An 18,749-nucleotide genomic window follows, 5' to 3' on the forward strand; every position below is an offset into this window, starting at 1 on the left:
TTTGGGTTCCTGGTACACATCAGGTGCCTGCCCGCTTCTCACCTGGATCATACTCATCACAGCTCAGGCATGCTTCCTCCCAGGTCTAGGTTAAGCATCCCTGTGCTCCCATAGCCACGACAGAACCATGCAGCCACGCCATTAACATGTCTGCCTCGCGAGCTCCCCGGCGGTCCAGTGGTTAGGACTCAGCGCGACCACTCCCAAGAGCCCAGTGTTCGATTCCTGTTCAGGGAACAAAAATCCCACAAGCCACAAGACGAGGCCAGATATATACATATAACATATACGTATATAATGTCTGCCTTCTCAGAGAGACCAAAGGCACTATGAGCAGGGTCAGCCTGTCTGGCTCAGCCCCCTGTCCCTAGTCTCAGCCCTGCTGCCCGGCACAGACGAGCTGCGCAGTGACTGACAACCAAGTGGATGATGAGAATGCGGTCAAGGCTGGGAGGGCTGGTGTCCCAGCTGGGGTCGGCTGGGTGGAGAAGCCACAGCAGGAAGTGGGCTTGAGGAAGACTTCCAGGATGGGAGACTGACTGAGCCAGCAGGTCCTCTGCAGAGGCCCCTGGACCTGTGCGGCCCCTCTCCTGCCCTGAACTGCAAAGAGGTGTCATCTCTAACAGTCACACATCTGCCAGAAAGGGGCAGGCACTGGAGCCTCCAGCCGAAGGGAGAGGGTGATTTAGGTGGATTCCTAGAGGTCTCGTACCCTGCCTTTGAATCACATGTTCACTTTCAGCAAAGCCATCTAACGGTCTCCTGGGGACCACCATGGATGTGAGGGAATCCAAAGGTCCAGCCGTGGGCCCCCCTCCCCGTTCAGCTGGAGGGCAGATGCCCACTGGTGGCTTTGTACAACCCCAACCCCCAGCCCCGACCCCTGTGCAGAGAACCAGCAAGCCTGAGAGGGCAGGAGGTGTCCCTGAACTTGGCTGACCTTGAAGCTTCTGCTGTCTGCGGGTGGTCCCAGGCCAGTCTTCTGCTGCCGCACACTCCTCCTGGCTCAGTGGCCGCCTCCTGAACTCCCTGGCGGGCTTCCAGGCCTCAGAGGAAGCCACCGCCTTTGCCACCACCATTACCGCTGCCACCACTGCTGCTGTGAAAATGCAATTACAGCTAACAGCCGCTGCCTCGCTTGAGCCTCACCATCCACACCTGGAACTAATTAACTTAATTAGGCCTTAATGAGCTACACTGGTCGGAAGGCCTATTTTTACTTAATTATCCCCTAATGCGCTTGGCATGGAGGAGAGGGACCAGGAGCATGGCTTTGGCGGTGGCAGCCACCTCCTCTCCCTGCAGAAGGGACACCCAGGAGTCATGCTTGCCAGCCAGGAGTGAACCCCCAAAGAGCTGAAAGTCTGGGAGTGGAGGTGAGGCAGGGGCCACACCCGAGGGAACAAGTGCCCCAGCCCCGGCACCATCACTGCGGCCGCCCGGCCTCAGCTGGGGCTGAAGCCACCCTGGCCCCCCTCAGCCCTAGCACATTGCCCTTTGCCATCTGCTGCATCGAGCCTGCACCACATGGTTCTCATTTTCTGACCCCCTACTAGAGTACAGGTTCCGCGAGGGCACAGATTTTGTGTCTTGGTCCCTACTGAAGCCCCAGCCTAGAACAGCACGTGCCTGGCACACAGCAGGGATTTTCTGTTGAATGGATGTTGAGGGAATGCCTTGATGAATGGCCGAAGGCCTCGAGCTCCCCGGAGCCCACCCATACACCTCACGCCTGAGGACAATATCCCCACACCTACCCTGGCCTTCCACTGCTCACACTGGTCCTGCCACCTGAAGTACATCTCCCACCCGCCCCAGGCCCTGCAGGTGCCATGTCTCCTGACCAGAGAGGGACAGGGCTGGGACCTCTCCTGCTGGAACTTGGCTCTTCCTGGCACTTATCTCTGCCTACCCTTTGGGGGATGCTCCTTGGGGCTGGGTCTGTCTGAACCCTGAGGCCATGGGCCCCTGGAGGCAGTGACTTCATCTCTGCCTGCCCATTGCTTTTCCATTTAATCCCAGTAGCCTGGCCCAAGGTGGCTGGCCCACAGTCAGCCATCAGAGGACAGTCGGCCTCACCTTGATCCTATGGCTCTAGACCCAGAAAGGGGCTTAGATGAGAGCCTGTAAGCAGGAAGGTCTGGGATGGCCCTCAGAGCCCAGGCCTCCTGGACAGGATTCCCCAGTTCAGAAGGGCAAGGCGCCCAGTCTGGGGCAGTTGGAACTACCAGTCAGAGCTGTCTCCCCAGGGGCCCAGGACCCCAGAGCAGGGCATGGGTGGAACAGAAAGAGGAGGGACAAAATAATTTGGAGGGAGGGAAGACAAATGTCATGTTCCTTGTGTCCCAGCTTCCTGGGGACTCTGGACAGTCCCAGGATGTGTGAGATCATAGACTGTCGCCTCACACAGGGAAACAGGTCTGAGAGACAGCACCTGCCCAGGGGACCCGGCTGGGAAGGGAGAAGAGTCGCCGGGACCTGATTTAGCTTCCCACAGCCCTCAGCCCTGCCATCGGACAGTGGTGGCACTGACTGCCATCTGCCCTCACTTCCCTGCCCTCCCCCACCCCGCCCAGGAAAGCTGTGGATGGTTTCTGGAGCGTCAGCACCTGCCTCCTGGCCTTGCGGAAGGCAGGGGGTGGGAAGGGCAGCGGCAACTGAGGGGGCAGGACTGGGGCCCAAGGGTGGTTTCCTGCCTCCTCCTGGGAAAAGGCTCCAGGGCGCAGGGGACCTCCCTGAAACTGACGGTGAGCTGCCCTTGCTTAAGGGGTGTCTGGAAATGCTGGAGCTGCCTCTTGAGTCAGCACTGCCATGACTGGCTTGAACGCCTCCCTGGCCCCAAGCCTCAGTATACCCACAAGTCCAACAAGGACAGTAGGAATCCATCCAGGCCTTCCAGTCTGTGACCTCGAAGAACCACCATAAGGGCCCAAGAGGCCAGTGGCTCCTGTGGGCAGGAAAATCCTGGAGAGAGAGGAGACAGCTTGATGATGGTACTCTTTCAGACAGAGACCCTGGGGACAGAGTTCTAGACTGCCCAGGCCCCTTATTTCAGCTGCCCCAGCCTAGCCAGAGCCCTGGCTGTCGGGGGGGGAGTAGGGGAGACAACAGAGTCCATCTGGGATGGGAGAGGCTTGATCAGGGATGCCATCAGCCCTGGAAACTGCCTTCTGCTCCCACCGACTCTCCTGTCCTCGTCTGGCTGTCGGCTGCTGGCAGTCACCCCACACACACGCAGCGGCCGCTGCCCGTCTCCCTCCCAAGCAGCGGCAGCTGCTGTGGTCTCCATGCTGGAACCAAAATTGAATGAGCATTTTCACAATGTCGCCTCCCGCTGACGGCTCCTAATTGCATGTTGAAGCCATGCAATGGAGCCCAACTCACACTAATTATGTCATTACCCTAATTAAGTAAATACTGTATGTGCTAATTGGCTGAAATCTCTTCAGTGGGGGATGGGCAGGGGGAGAGGAAGCCCGTGTCCCCTGGGCTTTCACACGGATGCACTGGGGCTCACAGATTCAGGTTTGGGGGGGTACGCCCCCCTCAGTTTGGCAGATCCTGCCATCACCCAAGTAGGATTCAGGGAGGACCCTCAGCTGCGGCCCAGGACAAGCATGCCCATGCTCCAGGAGAGGTGGCAGAAGGTGCTGGACAGGTGGTCAGAGACCCAGGCTGAAGGCCTAACTTTGCCCTGACGGACTGGTGGTCGTGAACAACCTCCTACCTCTCTTCAGTGGATCCTCTTGCCCACCTCCCACCTCAGGCAGCCCAGAGCCTATGGGACCTCAGACATCAGGGCACAGGGGCATCAGAGGGGCTTAATGTCCACGAAGGATTAACCAAACCACTGCCATCCAACTATACGAAATATCAGTTATATGCCCAGACTGGGGCAACAGGAGAGATAAAGGCTGATGACTGAGCAAAGCCCTAGGCTCTGAGGACAGGACCAGTGTGAGCCAGCAAAAGGAATAAATAGGGCTGGCAGGTGAGGTGGAAGACATTCTGAAGAAATCTGAAGGCTTCCTGGAGGAGGAGGACTTCACCTATGAGAGAGGAAATCGGGACCTCAGAGCTCAGATCATCTTTCAAGGAGTGTTTTTTGTTTTTCTTTTTTTAATGTCAAACTTGTTAACCATAACTTTCAGGGCAGGGTTGTAAGGGAGAAAAGCACAGCCCTCCAGAGTGGGGCTCCCAGATGGGATGCCAACCCACTTGGGGACACAGGAGGAATGCCAGCCCCATGTCAGGGACAGTCGCATCAGCCCCAGTATGACCAGAGCCTTCACCCTGCCTTCTTTAAGCTGATCACCATGGACTCGCCGTCAAGTGAGGGCCCCCATTCCTCCCGTGTCTCACGAGGCTGTGGGGAGGGTCTCCAAGGCCATATCAGCTGGGCCTCCATCAGCTGGATCTTCTCAGGCCCAGCAGAGCCAGGTAGCGCCCCATCTGGCAAGCGTGCCCAGGTACCGCAGTGCGGGCATCCCTGTTCTCCCAGCTCCACCCCAACCGCCTGCTGCCACCTCCGTAGACATATGCTGCGGCTCCGCACCCAGCAAACACCACATGCTCACTTTGGTGGGCAATGGCTCCTTGCCTCCCAGGCTGCAGGGAAGAAAAACCAAGAGGGACGCAGGGCCGAGCCCTGGACTGGCCCAACTCCCGAAGCGGCCCCTAGCCAACCCCTTCCAGCTCCCAGGCCTCAGGCTCCCAACGGATGATGTCCACTCATTCATTCCCCGTCCCAGGGTTCCATTCATCTGACACAACATGGTCTGGGCACCTTTATGCTTGCTCCAGGAGACCAGACACAGATAAGAAACCATCCTTTTAGCCATGACATCTGCAACTTGATCTCAAATGGCTCAGGAAAAAAATTACATAGAACTAGGCACACGCACATAGAACTAGGCACACGCACAGAGCAAATGGAGAGGGAAAGCGAGGCAAAATACTAGCCATGTTTGCCACGGCTAGAGGGTGTATAGGCGTCTAACACTACTCTTACTCTGACAACTCTTCTGTAAGTTTGTGTTTATTTCGAAACACATAGTAGAAAGAAGGGAGGGAGGAAGGAAGGTCCTTTCACTTTATAGGATTCCAGGCTACTAGAGCAGGCAGCTGGACCAGTGGCTGTCTTTGGAGGAGAGCTTCAGTAAGGTGTGGAAGAAACAGGGCTAGGCAGAGTCTAAGGGCATCTGGCTCCTACCCTTCCACGCAGCACGGGATGGAGGCTGACTCTCACCTCCTCTCCCCGTTACAGCTTCAGGCAAGCCCCCAGCTCCCTCCTCTTTTCCTGCTCTTCAAAGCCTGCGGACCCTCCAGTAGAAGGGGAACTCGCCCTGGTCAGAGGTTTGGGAGGGCCTCCTGTGGCTCTGAGCATGGACGGAGGAGACTGGAGCAGCCCAGGGTGCTGGGCCTGGGACCAGAGAGGGACGGGACAGGACAGCTCCAGTCAAGCCCACCCTACGCCCGCTGCCCCTCACAGACTATCACAGGCTTGTGCCCTGGCTGACTTCTCCGGTGTCCTTGCCTGTCACAGCAGCTCTTGGCAGCAGGAGGGGAGCAGCAGGAAGTGGTTCATTATTCCATCCTTCATTAGGTCTGCATTAGGCAGCCCGGGAGGAGAGGAACCGAGGGATGTGCAGGAGGAGGCCTCTGCTTCAGATGGGCCTGTGAAGGGGCTGCGCGCTGGACCCGCCCCCTGCAGCCTCCTTCCCCACTCCCCCCCTCCCCTGCTCCCCGACTCCTTTCATTCTCACTCCTCCCCTTCCCCATTGTGCCTGCCATCCTCCCCACCTCCCTGGGGGGCTCACCAGGGCTCTCCCCTAAAAGGGGACCTCCCCTACGCAGGTCTCCATCCAGGCTTTGGACAACCACCCAGCGTGCCCTCCCCCCCAGAGAGACAGTGCCATCGGCATATCCTCGATGTGTGGTCAGTCAGCGGCAGAACGCAGGGCGGACTCCCGCCCGCGCCCACCACGGCCCGACCCCTCTCCCCTTGACCTCAGGCTGCCACTTCGGAGCCTGGGCCGCCCCCGAGCGGACCTGCCCTCCATTCAGGACGCTCTGTCCGGGACGCTCCGGGCTGCGGCACCCAGAGGTCAGCAGGGGCCGGTTCCTCCGCTCGGACACCTTTGTTCTTCTCCCGCCTTTGTCCCCGGCCTGTCCTCCTGACCAGCCCACAGCCCCGGCGCCTGTCAGCTCGCCTCTCCCTCCCACTCCCCTTCGTGGCCTTTGGCCCGCTCCGGCGGGACAGCCCTGCAGGGTGCGGGGTGGGGCCCCCCTGCCCGCTCGCCCAGCCCCCAGCCCGCCTGGCCCCCGCAGCCCCGCTCCCGCCGCGGCCCACGCCCCCCTCACTTGCCCCGCGTCCCGCCCCCTCACACACCTCCCCTCGCCTCCTCCGCCCCCTCCCCATTTCCTCTTCCCTCTTTCCCTGGCCCTTCAGTCCCTGGAAGTCAGGCCTCCTCCTCCCCTCCCCTCTTCGCTCTCGTCCTCTCCCTTCTCTCTTCCCCCTCCAGGCTCCACTCCTTCGCCTGCTCACTCACCCTCTCCCTCTCCCGCTTGCCCCCCTCTCTCTCCCCCACCTCTTTGTTTCAGCTGAGAACCGGCGGCTCCTCGGGACAGTTCCCACACCGCAGTGCCTCTGGTGAGCAGACAGCGCCGCTGAGGTGAGCTGGGGGATCCGGCGGGCGGCACAGGCAGGCGCGGGCAGCAGGAGCTGGAGCTCCAGGGGGCGAGCGGGTGGGGACGGGCCACCCAGCCTGCCGCTGCTCTGTGCCCGGGGCCAGTGGGAACAGCAGTCGGAGTGCCAGCTTCAGATTCCCTGGTGGCCAGCCAGGTGGCCATCGGGGGCAAAGCCAGTCTGGAGCTGGCAGGCTCTGCCTCTGTCCTGGTGCCTGGCTTCTGAGGGAGACCCTCGGGGGACTGGGCTGGGGAGGGCAAGGGCTGGGCTGCCCAGAACTGCCATCCCTGATGGTCTGTGTGCCCGGTCCTACAAAACAGGGGCTCCAGACCCTGCCTGGGGCTGGGCTGTAGCGCGAGGTTGCTGGGTGGCAGCATTGGAGCTGTCCATGGGGCTGTGACCCCAACAAGTGCCTGTTCTCAGGGCTGGGGGGTGGGTTGCTGGTCAGGTAGGGGGTGTGGGCAGAGGAGAGCTCTGCTGTGCTACAGGCGGGCTGCTTTCACTCCAAGCTACTGACCACCAGGCCCACAGACCACATGGTGGAGGGGCACTTCTCCCTGCCCCAGGGGTCTCTGGTCAAGCGCCCCCAGGACAGGATCCCCAGGATTGCTTTACCCAGAGTTACAATCAGCAGGAATCCAGGTCCAAGCCCAGATGTCCCCGTGGTCACCTTCCTGGGGTGAACTGAGGAGGACGGGGAGGAATGCCTTGATGGGGGGGCCTGGGGACAGCTGGGCGACAACCGGTGGAAACAGAGCCCTGGCTCTTGAGTGAGGCTCAGGTGCCCCAGCTACACAGGGATCCAGAGACGCTGATGCTGGGCAGGTGGGTGGGAGCGGATGGAAGGGGCAGAAGCCAGTGCCGTGGGCCCCGCCCCCTTCTCCCTGGAGCCGGGGATGGAGAGACCGCACTGGAAGCGGACAGCGTGCCTCTCACACTTCCCCAGCGAGGCGAGCAGGGAGGCTCTGCAGGTGGAGTCGGGGCTGGGGGGTGAGGAGAGGGAGGAAAGGCCAAGACTGTGACAGGCGCAGGGTAGGGGGGTGGCCCTTGGCCATTTGGTTAGGGCAGGGTCAGATCCTACAGCTCCTGAACCCCCAGGAGCCAGCAGTGGACAAGATTGTGGTGGGTAGAGCAGCTAGGGGCATTTGTTGCCTAGGACCAGGCAGATGGGGCACTTGCTTCTGGGGGCCCACTCTCCCTGGCCCTCTTTCCTGGACAAAGCCCCCTCATCTGAGCTGGTGAGAGCCCCTCCCAGATGGAAGAGCACCACAGGCAAGAGGCAGAATCAGGGCTGGGGGCCCTGAGCCCACCCCACCCCACCCCACCAGCCTCTCCAGAACAGGGCAGCCAGAGCCCAGGAAATGAGACAGAAAAGCCTTAAGACTGGCCCCATGGTTCCCCAGTGAGGGGCTGGCTGTCAAGACACCCCTGTCTCGGGGAGAAAGGCCAGCCCTCCAGGCCTGGGCACAGCTCACCCCAGCTCTATGAGCCCTTGCTCGCTCTCTCTGTCTCTCTCTCGAGCAGCCGAGCAGCCGCCTGCCTCGGCCACTGGCTTCCCCACCACTCGGGGCGTGTCAGCGCCACCTCCCTGACTCCCCATGGTCCCCACACAGCCCCTGTGCTCCCCTAGCACACTGGATTCCTCACGCCCAGAGAGGGACTCATGGCCTGGGGCCAGGCCAGTTCTCACCCGCCCAGCCTGGGCTTCATCAGGTCACTGGACCAGGCTGCCCCACCCATTTTTTCTGAGCCCTCACGGGCTCGCTCCCAAGCTGGGCTAGCTAACTCCAGCTCCAGCTGAGCCCCCAAAACTGGCTGTCATCTCCCAGGACGCTGTGCACCCCAGCAGCCATTAAAAGCCAAAGTACCACACCCTGCCGGTGCCAGTCCAATGCCAGAGGGTGGGAGTCACTCACTCAGCCTCAGTGACTGCCGAGGCCTCCGGGCTCAACCCTGAGCCTGCATGGAGGAGGGCCCGTTCCTGAGGACTCCCTGAGCTTCTCCTGGGAAGAGGCTAAGGCCACTCTCTTCTCTCCTTCCATCCCTGACCCCTTTCCACAGAGCTTTGCTGCCCACATGCATCTGCTGCCACCACATGCCCAGAGAGCTGATAAGAATGCTGTCCCCATTAAACAGAAGGGAAAATTGAGGTCTGGGAAAAGAAAGCTGGCATGGCCAGGATAAGGACCTAGGACCTGATTCCCACTCCAGTGCTCCTTCTCAGTCTTTCAACTGCCGCCCTGGAGAAAGCCTACTGGAGGGTGCGGTGCCTACACTCACCAAAGTCCATCTGCTTCCCAGCCTTGCCACCCCCCAAATCCTCACACCCTGATGGCATTCCCAGTGACACAGGGCTAGGTTACTCCCAGGGGTGTCTGAGCCAGGGCCTCCAGGCTTGGTTCCAAAGCGGGCATCCAAAGGGTTGCCTGGGCTGGCTGAAGGCTGCCGGAATGAGGCTGAACCAGGGAGGGAAAGGGGGAGGGGGTTCCCAGGCCTGATGAGGCACCTCTCTCCCACCCGCCGCACCTCCCCCACACATCACCCACCCCGTGGTAAGGAAGGCCTTGGCATCACTGTCCTGACACAGCCTCCTGGCATCACTCATTGCCAAAACCCTCTTGGGCCTGCCACCACTGTCAGTGAAGTGCGCCCCCAGCCAGGCACAAGGGGCCCTTCGCCACTGGCCGCAGCCAGCCTTCATGGCCTCCTCGATCCTGCATCACCATCTCCCCAACATTCTAACCACATCACACTGTGTGTGCCCCCGACCCTCTCCAAGCGCGGTTCATTGGTCCACTCAGTGACTGACTGTGGGTTGAAGTGGACGCACGCATGCCTACACGTCCCTGGCTGCACACACACAGCTGTGCACACAGATGCAGACACACACCTTTGTGTAGAAGCCCACCACTCAACCGTGTGTGACTTTCTGCCAAATCACACAAAGGAGCTGTGAAATCTAAGCCAAGAGGGGATGACAAGTCTGTTCTAAGGACCCCTAGACGGATCAAGGTGGTAAAGGACCCCTAAACGGACCAAATGGTAAAGAATTCGCCTGCCGACGCAGGACACATAAGAGACGTGGGTTCGATCTCTGGGTCAGGAAGATCCCCTGCAGTAGGAAATGGCAGCCCACTCATTATCTTGCCTAGAGTAGCCCATGGACAGAGGAGCCTGGCCGGCTATAGTCCATAGGGTCATAAAGAGTTGTACACGACTAAAGAGACTTAGCACACACACAGACAGACCAAGCACGATCATGTCATCATCCCCAAGCCCCTGGCAGCGAACCAGGGAAGCAGGAGTGGACCCTGGGCTCTGGCTGAGCCTGCGCCAGGCCCCAGGGTCTCTGAGCCCCAGAGGGTGGGCAGAGGATAGTCAGGAAGGTCCCAAGCAGGTTCCCATTCGGCTCTGTGGCAGACCTGCTGTGCTTCCCCAGACAAGCCACCTTCCCTCTCTGTTTCACCGGCTTTTATAAAACAGAGGGATTTGGGTTAGCAGACACCTAAAGGCTGGCCAGGCCCACTGCCCAGCCGCTCTCGGCCCATGCTAGGTGCAGACAATGGAAGGGCCTGTGAGGGCAGCAGCCAGGGAAAGCTTCTGGGGCCGGAGATGAGGGCAGCGCGGGGACAGCAGGAGCCCGAGCGGCAGGGACGGAAGCCAAGAGCCGGGGCGGGAGTAGTTCCTACGGCCCATAGCTGAGGGTTATGAAGCAGATGATAAGTCCTACAGAACACTCACCGTGTAGGCATTTCACATTTTCATCTAGATTGCAGTCAAATATATCCTTTCTCATCTAGGGGTTACCAAATGGGCAAATCTAACGGCTTAGGCCCAATCCAGCCCCCGGCCTCCCAGCCCCCATAAACACAGGCTCAGGGCAGAGGCCAAGGAGGTGACACGGGCGAACTTCTGGCCAGACCCCACCCACACTCAACCCCCTCAGCAGGCGAGTAAGCACCCATGCGTCCAAGAAGCAGGACCGCCCGTGCCGAGGATGTCCGTGCATACACACAGATGCACCACTCCTCCTGGGATGCCGGCACCAACACCTGCACACTTGCATGCTACCACACACACACACACGCACACGCACGCACACACACGCACACGCTGGGGGACATGGCAGACGGATCCTCGGCTACAGCCCCAGCCTTCGTCCTGCTCTTGTGGGGAACTTGGTGCCCAGTGCTAACACTCATGCCTCACAGGGAGGACTGAAGTGGGGCCAGGGCATGTCTAGAGGGTGCCAGAGGTGCACTGGGGCACAGGCTCAGCCATGTGAGGACAGTACCCCCAAGACTACGACCCCCCCGCCACTGCCACAGCCAGAAGAACCCTCCTGCCAGGACAGAAGGAAGTGGAGCCCCAGCATCACAACGGGGTGCCAATTCCCCTGGCCCGTAAATCTCCCTGGCCCCCAGAACCCAGTTTACCTGCTCACCTCCCTGCCCGTCCCCAGCCCACCAGGAACCATCTGCACGCCGCAGTCTGGAGTCCAAGTACAGAAGGAGGCTCTTCCCGGAGGCAGGGGATGCCAGCCCTGGCCCCAAGTCCCTCACAGCCTCAGAGAGGAGGGCACTGCTGGGGTGGGGTGGGGGCCAGCAGGAGCAGCCCCAGGCCTCGCTGTTCTCTATGGCTTTTTATTCCTATGTGATTCTACTGCTCACTCATATAGGGATTGGAGCCGTGGCGCACGGCGGGGGCAGCCAGCGGAGGGCTCGGACACTGAACAAAGAGGTCCCAGGAGACCAGGACAGCGGCCCCCGTCTCCCAGCGCAGGCTGCTAGCCTGGCCTAGGGAGCCCCTCCCCAGGTGCTCCCCTCCCCAGCCAGCTGGAACAGGGGGAGGGGCTGCTGGATCCCAGCACTTGAGACCCCACACACACTGCAGGCTGGCACCAGGACCCGGACTGCATCCCCAGAGGAATGTCTGAAGGATCTGGTTGGGGGCGGGGGGTGGTTCGGCTGGGAAAAAGGGCCTGGCACAAGGAAACAAGACCCAGTATCCTGTGTGGCTGGGACTTGCCCCCGGAAAAACAAGGCAGCTCAACCAAAGAAGGTACAGTCTGGCTAAGGACTGTCGAAAGACAGAAGGGAGCGAAGTCCTTGGTGGGGCAGGCAGCAAGCAAGTGCCCAGCGAGGAGACACCTCAGCAGGGAAGCCACCGTGGGGAGTGACAGCAGGACTAACGTCCTTAGGCCTGCCCTCCCTCGGGTTTCTGCTCACCCACATCAAGCGTGCCGGACTCAACCCTCCCAGGCTCCTGTTCAGGGGAATCGAGTGCCCTGCAGAGACGGACAGCCAACTCCTGCAGGGCCCCGGTGCAGGGGCTACCGGCAGTCACCACTCCGCTCCCGGCAGCCCCTGCTGGTCTGTGCTCTGAGAGAAGACGCACTGAGAACTCAGAGCGTGATCCTTTTTATTTTCAGTCCTTCGTGCTTCACCCCACAGATGATACAAGCTTGGGAGCTGAGCAGAGGGGCTGCCTGGGGGGAAGACTAGGAACAGCGAACTGGCCCAGGGGCCTGTCCTGGTCCTCTGGGGTACCTGCTGCCATGGCTGAGAGTAGGGGTGGAAGAGAGCCCCCATCTGCCTGGCCAGTGTGAAACTGGACACAGAGAAGAGGCCCTGGTTGGGAGGTGTGAGGGCCAACCAAGTAGCCACGGCCAAGGGAGAAGGGGCCCTGAAGCTTGGTCGGGCCCTGGGGACCAAACCTGGTCTGTTCCAGGACGCTGCCCTGCAGGCCTCTTCTGGGTTCCCCAAAACATGACCTACATCATCACTGCGGATGCAGGAACAGGAAGTGGGCGTCCATGACATTGGTGCCGGTCAGCCCCGTGTACAGCAGGTGTGCCCCACCCTGGAAGCGGCAGAAGAAGGTATGTGAGTCATTATGGGCTAGGAAGGTGGCCATGTCCAGACCCTCAGCGGCAGCTTGGCTGGTGAGCTCAGGCCTGACCCAGGCCCCGGCTGCCTCTGTGGGCCCATCCTGCCCATCAGTGCCACCGCTCAAAAACAGCACGTCAACAGTCCCCAGTGGCCACTGTCGCAGCTCCACTCCAACACGCAGGGCCAGCTCCTGGTTGCGGCCACCCTTGCCTGAGCCCTGCAACTGCACCGTGGGCTCGCCACCAGCCAGCAAGCAGACTGGGCCCCGAGCGCCCACCACAGCCTCCAGGGCCTCCTTCAGCTGCAGATCTGGGAGCTGGAGGTCAGCTGCTAGTTCACAGAGTCGTTCATCCTCCTCCACAGACGCCCCAGTGCCAGGCAGGGCAAGGCGGGCTCCAGCGACTCGGGCCAGCAGCCCGTAGAACTGGGCCACACTTTTCACATCGCCCTGTACGGCTGTGCTCAGCACCACAGCCCTGTACCCCAGCGCCTCAGCCTGCCGCTGAGCCTCGGCCAGGGCCAGTGCATTGGAGCCAAGGATCACGTTGAGGACGTGACCGCAGGTGTGTGGCCCGTGGGGGTCAGAGTCGGCCCGGGCCAGCACAGTCTTCACGGAACGTGGCAGGGCAGCGCGAAGGCCATAGCGATTGAGGATGTGCAGGCAGTCTTGCACGCTGTGGATGCTGGCCACAGTGGGGCCGCTGGCGATCACCTCCACGGGGTCCCCCACCACGTCTGACAGAATGAGGCTCACCACCTGGGGAGGGGTCGCAGAGGCAAGGCTCAGGCCTGATCCTTGCCTCAGGGCCCGAGAGGACAAACTGCCTTCATCTGGCCACGTGTCTTCACAGCACCCAGTGCACTTCCTCACCCACTTCTAACCCCTTTCAAGTGGGCATGCAAAACACCTAGCCCTCTGGACTCCCACACCAGGCCTCTGCCCTTCATCTCCCTGGCACATGTGGGCCTAGTTCCACCAGCCCCGGACCGCCTGGCGAAGAAGGGCCCCACGCACCTGGGCAGGGTACGCAGCCTGAGCCAGCCCCCCGCCCTTGAGCTGGGACAGGGCCTTCCGGATGGTGTTCAGCTCCTGGATTGTGGCCCCCCGGGCTGCCAGCAGCTTGGTTAGCGTCTGCTTCTCCTCCAGTGTGACAGGTGGGATGGGGGCGGGCAGCAGGGCTGAGCCCCCCCCTGCAGAGACAGCAAAGGCTTTGGGCAGAGGGCACAGGGACTTCCCAACCTGGGGAGCCGGCAGGCAGTGCTCACTTAGGGATGCGGCGGCTAGAAAGAGGGGTTAGGGTGCCCCCGTGTGGACATACAGTGAATGCCCACACAGTCACCACAACCAAGGCACCTGAGGTTGAACTCTGCCTTGGGGTAGCCCCAGTCCCAGCAGACACTGCAAGAATTATTCCTTAAGACCTTGGAAGAGGAAACAGACCTGGAGGAGACAGCGGCAAACGAGGGAGGGGACTCAGGGAGCTGGAAACCAGGGTTCTAGCCCCAGGTGACAATGGTGCCGAAGGCAGCCGCAACAGAGACGTTTTCCTTGCAAGACCTCAGTGAGCGGCTCCCTGTGTGCCCTCTCACAGTTATCTGACAAGGTCAGTCGAGCGGAGGGCCCCACAGCTCAGGGGAGGCCGCCAAGGAGTCAGCCATCCAGGTCTTCACTGCCTCTAATCTGTGACCTTGAGGGCTCTGACCAATGGTTCCTTGCACACCTGATACTGGGAAACCTCCCCACTGCTGCACACCCGCACGCACACACACACACACACACCCTTGAGGGCTCTGACCAACGGTTCCTTGCACACCTGATACTGGGAAACCTCCCCACTGGCGCACACCTGCACGCACACACACACCCGCACGCGCACACACACACACACACCCTTGAGGGCTCTGACCAACAGTTCCTTGAACACCTGATACTGGGAAACCTCCCCACTGCCGCGCGCGCGTGCACACACACACACACACACGCACACCCCTTGAGGGCTCTGACCAACGGTTCCTTGCACACCTGATAACTGGGAAAGCTCCCCACTGCTGCACACACACACACACACAGCTTGAGGGCTCTGACCAGCGGTTCCTTGCACACCTGATACTGGGAAATCTCCCTGCTGCCGCACACACACACACACACTCACACACGCACACCCCTTGAGGGCTCTGACCAACAGTTCCTTGCACACCTGATAACTGGGAAAGCTCCCCACTGCTGCACACACACACACACACACAGCTTGAGGGCTCTGACCAGCGGTTCCTTGCACACCTGATACTGGGAAACCTCCCTGCTGCCGCATACACACACACACACACTCTCACACTCACACACACACACTCACAGACACACTCCTGAGCCACCGCGGCACCCTCACCTGAGATGAGCACGAGCAGCAGGTCGTCAGCTGTGAGGCCTTCGGCCAGCTGCCTGATGGCCAGCGCAGCCCGCAGAGCGTCCCGGTCCGGCAGGTTGTCCTCCGCACCCTCGAATACCTGGATGCGGCTGTGTGGCTTCAGCAGCATCTCCCTCAGGGGAGAAAGAAGGGAGAGCCAGAGATGTGGTGGGCTCCATGTCCAGCCTGGCTTCTCAGAAGTACGGGTGAAGGGGATATGAACAAGGACGCCCACTGACTCCCACCCTGGAGCCAAGCCTCTCCCAGAAGAAACTGGAAGCTAGTGAAGGAAGGAGGCCCCGATCCAAGCTGAACCTGGGCCCAGGTTCCCCTCCAGACGAGAACAGCCCCCCCAGGTTCCTTACTGCTTGCCGGAATGCTCCATGGCCGCACGGATCCCCTTTGGAACACTGATCACGCCCTGCACAAGATGCTGGCCCAGGAGCTCCTCAGCTGCAGCTGCCATGCCCAGCACAGCCTTGCCAAAGCCCACCAGGTAGAGGTTCTGCCTCAGCTGAAAGCTCCGGTCCCGCACCTTCAGCTCTCCGCTGTCAGGGTCCAAGGACAGGGCCCGCTGCAGCATGGGGCCCGGCAGCACTGCACCCACAGCGCTCTCAAACAGCTGCCGTGCCTGCTCTGCCAGAGCCATGCTACTGGCCAGGCGGGCCAATGGGCCCCCCAAGAGGAGTGGGCCCGAGGGGGCTCTGGCCAAGTGACGCAGGACCTGCAGGGCTGCAGCCATGCCCCACTGCCCTCAGCACCACTTGGCATCCATGGCTGCCTAGGAGGAAGAAAGCACTGGTTAGGCTGCTGCAAAACCAGAGACAGGAGGCTTCAGGGCCAGCGGACCCCACAGCTGCTGCTGCTGCTGCGGGAATGGGCCATCTGCCAGACCCAAGAGAATCTCTAAGGTCCACAGCTGTCTGATCTCACGCCAGTCTTCTGAGCCCAGGCCTGCAGTCTAACCAACCATGTCCTCCTCTTCTGCAGGCCACGCGCCAGCTCTCTGGACACCCTGCCCAGAGTCCAGAGGTCCTGTTAGCAGAGCCCTCCTCCTAGACCACCTCCTTTGGGTGAGAGTTAATTATTCACAGAGGAAGAAATTACTATCCGTGGGCTTCCATCCTGCCTCTTTTCCACCTCCTGCGCTTCTGAGCCTCGCCCAGGGCAACACCCCTTTCTGGCACTCCTTCCTTGCCTCTTTACCTCTTTACTTGAGTTGCAACAAAGCTGCTGGCTATGCCACCAACTACAGCCCAGTGACCTCCAGGCTGCTCTGTTTCATTATCTTACAGGCCTGGGCTGGGGAGCCTGGAAAGACTAAGTCTGTGCAGGGAGGCTGTAGATTTGTCGGGACACTGACAAGCAGGTCCAGGCACATCCTTGGACCACAAAGCCTGAAGACCCCCACACTCAGGGCCAGCCCAGCAACAGCTTCAGGTTCAACTCTGACTCACAGTAGAACCTTAAAAAAGTCCTTAGACACCACACGACTGCAGGTACGACGGGGCCCAATCTGCAGGACAGAAAGGGTGCCCTTCCACCTATACGGCCAGACCCACCCTTGCCAAGAACATGCCTTTTGCTCTAACATAACAAGTCTTGGAGCACACCACCCATGGGGTGAGAGCCGGGTGGCTGGGGCAGGCTTCTACCGCTGAGGCCAAATAGTCATGTTCCCCACCGGGCACGGTAAAAGCCAAAGAAGACTTGAAGTGAGGGTCAAGAGGTTGCGGAGTAGTTTAGGAACAATAAAGTGCTAAAGAGCTCATCTCTGACAAGGCATTACTTTAATAAATTATAAATTTATTTTATAGTTATAAATTAATAAATGCCCACCATACATGCTGACTGCAGCAGCATGTGTGGATGGAGCAGGAGAGTCAGTCTCCAGCTCTACCACAGGGACAGCTCCATTTCTCTCACTGGGTCTCCTGTGCAAAATAAGAGGTGAAATGATACATCCCTGGGCTCTCTAAAGCTGTCCATTATTAACACTGAAAACCTCGACTGCAAACATCACTTTATCCTACACCAAAAAAAAAAAAAAAACAACAACACAACCACCTGGCAGCGTCCAGCCTCGGATCACTTAGCCTGCATGGAGCTCAACTTTCCCATTAAGAGAAGACAAACCGTTCCCGACTCCAGCTGTGAACGGGGAAACACAGAGGGAGCTGCCATGGGGATTGAAAACAGGCCCAGCAATTGCTAAGGCTGGCCAATGAGCGCTACCCATAAAAGTGGCTTGGCATGCAGCAATAGCTGATTTTAACGGTCTGGACGAAATCTGTACCTGTTTCCCCGATAGATACAGGCCTGCTGCTGCAGCTAAATCTCTTCAGTCGTGTCCGACTCCATGTGACCCCATAGACGGCAGGCCACCAGGCTCCCCCATCCCTGGGATTCTCTAGGCAAGAATACTGGAGTGGGTTGCCATTTTCTTCTCCAATACATGAAAGCGAAAAGTCAAAGTGAAGTTGCTCAGTCGTGTCCGACTCTTCACAACCCCATAGACTGCAGCCTACCAGGCTCCTCCGTCCATGGGATTTTCCAGGCAAGAGCACTGGAGTGGGGTGCCATTGCCTTCTCCAAAATACAGGCCTGCTGCTCCGGCTGCTGCTGCTGCTGCTGCTAAGTCACTTCAGTCGCGACCGACTCTGTGCGACCCCAGAGACGGCAGCCCACCAGGCTGCCCCGTCCCTGGGATTCTCCAGGCAAGAACGCTGGAGTGGGTTGCCATGCCTAGAGAATGCCAATTAGATATCAGAACCCAAGGCACGGGGTGCCCAAGACTGAGACGGCCAGAAAAAATACAGAAACTTCAATTTCAGATAAATTAGGAATTGTTAAAAACTAAATATGTTCCGTACAATATTTGGGACATATCTATACCACTGACTCGATGGACGTGAGTCTGAGTGAACTCCAGGAGTTGGTGCTGGACAAGAAGGCCTGGCGTGCCACGATTCATGGAGTCGCAAAGAGTCGGACACGACTGAGCGACTGAACTGAACTGAACTGATACTAAAAAAGTATTTGTTTATCTAGTTAAAATTCAAGTTTAACTACACCCCCTGCATTTTTATTTGCCAAATCCAACAACTCCACTTGGAACACCGCCTCTCCTAAACTACCCTGAGCTCCAGAAAGTCGTAAATACAAAGCCGACCCGCCTTGACACCTCCCCGCCACCAAGCGGGGCTCTAGCCCTCTCCCCGCCTTCGCCTGCCTGCCCGGCGCCGGAAGTGACGTCACCCGCAGGCCAAGGCTCCAGGCTTTCCTCAGGGAAATGGCTGTCGCGTAATGTCCGAGAAAATAAGAGCCCGCTGCTGCCTGGGCCCGCTGCCCCTGAGCCAATGGCCCTGTGACTCTGCAGGCCCTCACGGCACCAACCTACCGCCTAACCACTCGGCGACCCGAGGTCCAGCCCCAGGACCGGAAGTGCTCTATGGGGGCGGAGCAGGATCCGGAAGTGTGGGGGCGGATTGAGGAGCCGTTGTCGAGGGGCGGAGCGAGCGGGAACCAGAGCCGGAGCTGGTCTTGGCTCCGCCCTGCCCTCCAAGAGGCTTGGATGCTGTCACCTTCAGGCCTCAGTGTCTTCTTCTCTACAGTGGGATAATAATCGCCACCTCGCCGCTTGGTATAATCCGCCCACTCCTTTATTCTGTACGATTCAATCAGTCGCACAGAGTTTCCAACTTCCTGTTAGGTGCTGGGCATTGGACAAAGCAAATGGACTGAGAATCACTACTTACCCGCAGC

General features: G+C 59.7%; 1 protein-coding gene across 8 annotated transcripts; it reads right to left on the bottom strand.

Moving 5' to 3' along the window:
• Positions 1–12,092: 12,092 nt before the first annotated feature.
• Positions 12,093–18,469, bottom strand: GLYCTK (glycerate kinase). 8 transcript variants are annotated; one of them, XM_069562289.1, is made up of 5 exons: positions 18,385–18,469; positions 15,350–15,765; positions 14,967–15,118; positions 13,595–13,770; positions 12,093–13,336 (listed from the first exon to the last, which is right to left on the bottom strand). In XM_069562289.1, the coding sequence occupies exons 2-5, from the start codon at positions 15,724–15,726 to the stop codon at positions 12,470–12,472; spliced, it is 1,572 nt and encodes a 523-aa protein (XP_069418390.1). In that variant the 5' UTR covers positions 15,727–15,765; positions 18,385–18,469; the 3' UTR covers positions 12,093–12,469. The 8 variants fall into 8 exon arrangements, with proteins under 8 accessions (XP_069418390.1, XP_069418393.1, XP_069418395.1 ...); XM_069562292.1 differs by having other exon boundaries at positions 15,350–15,761; positions 18,385–18,448; XM_069562294.1 differs by having other exon boundaries at positions 15,350–15,761; positions 18,213–18,427.
• Between the last annotated feature and the right edge of the window lie 280 nt (positions 18,470–18,749).

Source organism: Ovis canadensis, chromosome 19 (assembly GCF_042477335.2).
Source record: "Ovis canadensis isolate MfBH-ARS-UI-01 breed Bighorn chromosome 19, ARS-UI_OviCan_v2, whole genome shotgun sequence".
Taxonomy (NCBI): Eukaryota; Metazoa; Chordata; class Mammalia; order Artiodactyla; family Bovidae; genus Ovis; species Ovis canadensis.

What these genes read in the sequence shown, in the direction of transcription:
- GLYCTK (XM_069562289.1), bottom strand. Translation starts at nt 15,726, where the DNA reads ATGGCTGCAGCCCTGCAGGTCCTGCGTCACTTGGCCAGAGCCCCCTCG. An exon ending in ATGGAGCATTCCGGCAAGCA is followed by an intron (nt 15,119 to 15,349) that starts GTAAGGAACCTG and finishes TTCTCCCCTGAG; the next exon opens with GGAGATGCTGCTGAAGCCAC. An exon ending in GCTGCTCGTGCTCATCTCAG is followed by an intron (nt 13,771 to 14,966) that starts GTGAGGGTGCCG and finishes CTGTCTCTGCAG; the next exon opens with GGGGGGGCTCAGCCCTGCTG.